The sequence below is a fragment of the Microtus ochrogaster genome, chromosome 4, assembly GCF_000317375.1.
Source record: "Microtus ochrogaster isolate Prairie Vole_2 chromosome 4, MicOch1.0, whole genome shotgun sequence".
In the NCBI taxonomy this organism is placed as follows: Eukaryota; Metazoa; Chordata; class Mammalia; order Rodentia; family Cricetidae; genus Microtus; species Microtus ochrogaster.
The window spans coordinates 10,494,272-10,499,291 of NC_022011.1; the positions used below are offsets into that span (position 1 = coordinate 10,494,272).

The window sequence follows — 5,020 nt, forward strand, 5'->3', positions numbered from 1 at the left end:
ACTAGCTCTGTAGACCAGGCTGGTCTCGAACTCACAGAGATCCCCCTGCCTCTGCCTCCCGAGTGCTGGGATTAAAGGTGTGCGCCACCACCGCCCGGCTTAGGTCTGGGCTAATTCTGTCTGGCAACTGCAACAAAATTTTGTACTGAATTAATACTAACAAAAAACAATTTACTCTAAGTTTGATGTCTTAAATTAACTTGTGGTCATTAAGAAGCCTATGAGAGAAGAGAGATTTTTTTTTTACTGAACAATTAAATCACAAGAAGGATATATGTTCTTATTCTGATTCTGAGAATGGTAATGACCAAGTACGAGGTAATTGGCATTTGTTGCTCATCTCTTAATTTGTCTATTACCCAGTAATCTCCAACAACCCCTTCACTCTTCTGTTAAGTTCTCTATCTTAGTTCCTATGTTGCCATTAAAATTTGAATACATATTTGGGGATGCCCAAAACCTCATGTTTACCACAGATAACATTAAAGTTCCTGGATCTAACTTTTCTAAATTCCTTTGCTTCCATCTTTAAATCACTGCTTTAATATAAAATGGAAATTTTTTCCTCTCCCTTTTCTTTCATGGAATTCCACATATATTAATTGATCTTCCAACAACATGACATGCATATTACTAGGTAAAGAGAGTGCAAAGGAGAATGAACTCCAAATGCATCATCCACGATTCTTACATGTCCACCTTGATCTTGCATGTCCCAAATGAGGACGACTGGGGGACTCGTATACATTGCCGTGTTCAGCTTCTAGCTGGAGACAGCCTGCCCTCTTACACTGACTAGCATCTGTGTACTAATTCTAAGCAAGTATTTTCTTATTATCCTAATGAACCACAGAAGTTTTCATCTATAAAGTGCTAATCTTTTGTTAATCATAGCTGATTTTTCAGCTGCAGATGGTTTAGCATTCCAATGTCTAGAGAAGCACAGGTTTCACCTCAGTGGTACGTTTCTCCTGTGCATCGGAACCTACTCTTCAGCCCTAGCTGATCAGCACACACAGATTCTTACTCAAAATATCACAACAGTGGTCCTTAGCCCAGTTCCAATAGAGTCCTTGCTTCTCACTAAAATGACAAGGTCCAGTCTCCACAGTCCACATTTCCCTCAGCACTAAGACCTTCCAAGCTCCCACTAGAACAACTCAATAAGATCTGGGCACTTTCCAGCCCTAAGTGTCCCACAGTCCTCTGGAAACAACATGATCATGATCACCACAGTAGCATCCACTTCTCTGGCACCAATTTGTATTCTAGTTTCGTTTTGTTGCTGTGACTAAGGTTGGAACCATGACCAAAATCAACAGTGGGGAGGAAGGGGCTTATTTAACTTACACTTCCAGGTTAGAGTCCATCATGAAGGGATATCGGGGTCGTAACTCAACAGGGGTGTGAAGCAGAAACTTTGTACACAAACTGCTTGTTGGCTTTTAACAACCTGGTCTGATAAAGTCAATCCCTTAATTAGGAGTCCCTTCTCAGGTGTCTCTAAATTGTGTCTAGTTGACAGGTAAAGGTTGCTAGAACAGAACGCATATAATGTTAAGTTTGTCCAGTCTTTCCTGGAAATCAAATATTTTTCATACACGTGAACATTCTAGTGCATGTTTGTGATTGTGTGTGCATATCTGTGTTCTACTGGTCACAAGAGTAAGTCATAGGACAAACCACCACATTGGTTCCAGGGATTGAACTCAAATTCTCAAACTTGATGACAGTGTCTTTACTTGTTTGAGCGATCCTTCTGGCCCAAGTTGTTTGTATTTCTGTTACAAATGGATTTATTCATTAACAGATAGTGGAATAAAGTTGATGAAGTTATAGAATGGTTTCAGTTATTTCATACTCAATACGGTCACTTTTATAGCTAAATAGTTTTTAGATTGGTACATTATCTCAGGTTATAAAATAAATTATGCAGATTAGTTGTTATATCCCTAGAGTAACTGAAGCTCAAAAAATGTTAATCTCCACAGAACAGATAATTAAAAAGGCCTGAATTTTACCACTGTGTTTATTCTCAAGGAAATAATCTATGCTTGTTCTTCTTTCTTATCTTAAAGTGAAAGTGATCATAAAACATAAAACCATAACACAATTTATTAATCAGGTGCTATTGTTATTTAGGAAGAAAATATGACTGAAATAGTTTCTAGCATAAATAATAATAAGGTCAATTTTTATGGTTTATGTGTTAACTTAAAAAACTATGGATAAGAGTGATACATATGAGTATCCCCTTGTTCCAAAATGGCTGTTTTATGAACAGAAGCCTGGATGAATGATATATTATTCAAATGTTCTTTTTTTAATAAAAATGCTAATGGAAATGTTAAAATGCACATAAATTAAAATGATCATAAATTAGGATTAATATCACATTAATGAATTATAATCCTACATTCATTAAGATAAAGTGGTGTTTCAATATTTGTTCTTGTTCATAAATTTAATACAATAAATGAAAGGGAGACACTTTGAGATTCAATAAATATTTGATGTAATCTTATGCCTCAACTTTTAAAAATATTCAATGTTAAAGGAGGATATCTCAATGTGTTTAGGCTCTTTGTTGCTATTTTATGTCTTTTTCGTAATCTTTTCTTTTCATTTATTGAAATGCCAAATACAATTCAAATTGGAGAATAAAGCAATAGAGCCTGTTGTGATTAAAAGGAATCCCAGGAGCACACAATGCCTTTTCAATTTTTAGGAGTTTCTTTCCACAATACACCTACTCTTTTAAGAAAAAAAATACTTTATATCTCTAGATGCAGAAAACTTAAGGACTCTGCTAGTAGTTAAACAAGAGAGTTAAAAGAAAATGTGTGCATCTAAGCATTATTTCAGAATGTTAATTAAGCATTTCTTTTACAAACACAAGATTTAAAAATAAGGCGCATTTATTTGGATTCATTTTATGTGTATGACTGTCTGTGTGTGCATATGTGAACATCTTTCATGAGTGGTGTGCATGAACATTAAGGGGTCATCAAATTCCCTGGACCTGGAGTTACATATGGTTGTGATCCACCATAGGAATACTAGGAACTAAACCTTGTTTCTCTGCAAGTTAGCTCTTAACTGCTGAGACATCTCAACAGTCTCCAAATGATTAGTTTAATTAATTTTTTTTTTAAATTAATTTTTTGAAGCAGTAGTCTACATAATATCACGAGGGGAAATACATATTGGAATATTCGTGACTTCCTCATTTGAACAAATTATAAAAGGATTTTTAAACATGGGATTATGCTTTTCTAAGCATCTAAATAGGTCTGTAAGACCAAGGCTTTACTTCACATTAAAAGACTATAAATTTAGTTCAGTCAACAATTGGCTGATGTGATCTAAGATAGATGTGAATTCTTGAACAGTAACCATTTTCCATGAAGTGCCAGTCTTCTGCTTGAAATTGTGCTCCTTTGTTCTATCATCAATACTATTTTCTATCATGTGGGAAAGATTTACTGGACTGGAGAAATTTTTGTGAATTAAAGAAATAAATGAAAAGTCCTAAGTATATAATTTGTGTTGTTGTTGCTTTGCATAACTATAGCAGCAATTTGATTAAACACTTGGACCACTCTATTTGATCTTATCTACTAAGAAACCTACAGAGGTTATGAGTCATATTGACCCTCTTTTTTTTTTAACATCTCATCCTAAATATTAAGTTAAATAAAATTTAAGGAGATGCTTACATTAAAACTGACTTATGGTTCTTGCCTCGTTGTACACCATAAAAGGCAGTAGTAATAACATTGTGTATGAGCATTTATATGTATCAATTAGTCAAAAAGTATAGATGACGGGTGATTTCTATACTTTCTCATGATTTTGTAACCATGTGAGTTTATACTAAACAAATTTGAGCACTTTGTAAAAATGCTGGTGAAGTTCATTACGCTTTAGTGTAACCTGCTGTGAATGGAACTACACATTATTTGTACAGCTCTGCTTAGCAGAGTCTTAGGGAGTTGTGTAAAAAGAATCAACTTGATATGCATGCAAGAGTCAGTTAAATAATTCAAATGATAATTTAACCATATCCTTCACTAACTATTGCTACTTTTCATTTTAGTTGCACACAGACCTGGATCCTGGAAGCAAAAAAATCAAGTATATCCTATCAGGGGATGGAGCTGGGACAATCTTTCAAATAAACGATATAACTGGAGATATCCATGCTATAAAAAGACTTGACCGAGAGGAAAAGGCCGAGTATACGTTAACAGCTCAGGCAGTGGACTGGGAGACAAACAAACCTCTTGAGCCTCCTTCTGAATTTATTATCAAAGTGCAAGACATCAACGACAATGCACCAGAGTTTCTCAATGGACCTTATCATGCCACTGTGCCAGAGATGTCCATTTTGGGTATGTATGCTTCCAATTTCACAGACGTGTTAAGAGTCATTTTTCAAATAGCTCTTGGCAGCAGGGATGGTATGTTGCTGAATAAAAGACATTTATTTCCTTCTTATCTCTCATTTGCATTTCCAAATCCCCTTTCTTGGCCTACGTTCCACAGCTGAAAAGCTTTCGTCCCTTAGTGATAGAAACTGACAGAGGAGCGGTTTTATTAATATATCGCTCCTTATGCAACAGTATTTCAATAGGCTGCGTTTGTATTCCTGTCATGGATAAGTATTGTTACTGAGATGGATTTATCAAGATTTGTTCCAACATGCCAAGATAATCCTATTGATATTTGGTTCATGTTTAATTATTTGTTTGGGCATATTCACATGCAAGACATAGAAAACTGTTTAGGCTAGAGTAAGGCAGATTGGCCTGAGTAATGGGGCAGAGTCCACAGTGGATTATACAGACACTCTTACCAATGAGGTTCTCTTTCTACGGCTAATTTAACTTAACCTTATGGTGTCTACAAACTACTGCTACCACTCACTGTAGACGTAAGTCACAAACGATGCCACAGCAGTTTGGAATTATAATTAACAGGGTAGTATTTATTTAAAGGGGAAAAAAACTTACAGATC

At 35.4% G+C, this 5,020-nt stretch overlaps 1 protein-coding gene across 4 annotated transcripts in view; it reads left to right on the forward strand.

Annotated features, from left to right (window-relative positions):
• The window catches only part of Cdh8 (cadherin 8), a 368,006-nt gene that overhangs the window by 119,067 nt on the left and 243,919 nt on the right, over positions 1 to 5,020 (forward strand). For all 4 annotated transcript variants that reach the window (XM_026790139.1, XM_005345543.3, XM_005345545.3 and 1 more), the window contains exon 3: positions 4,100 to 4,394. In XM_026790139.1, coding sequence (XP_026645940.1) covers positions 4,100 to 4,394 — 295 coding nt within the window. The remainder of the gene's footprint in view (positions 1 to 4,099; positions 4,395 to 5,020) is intronic.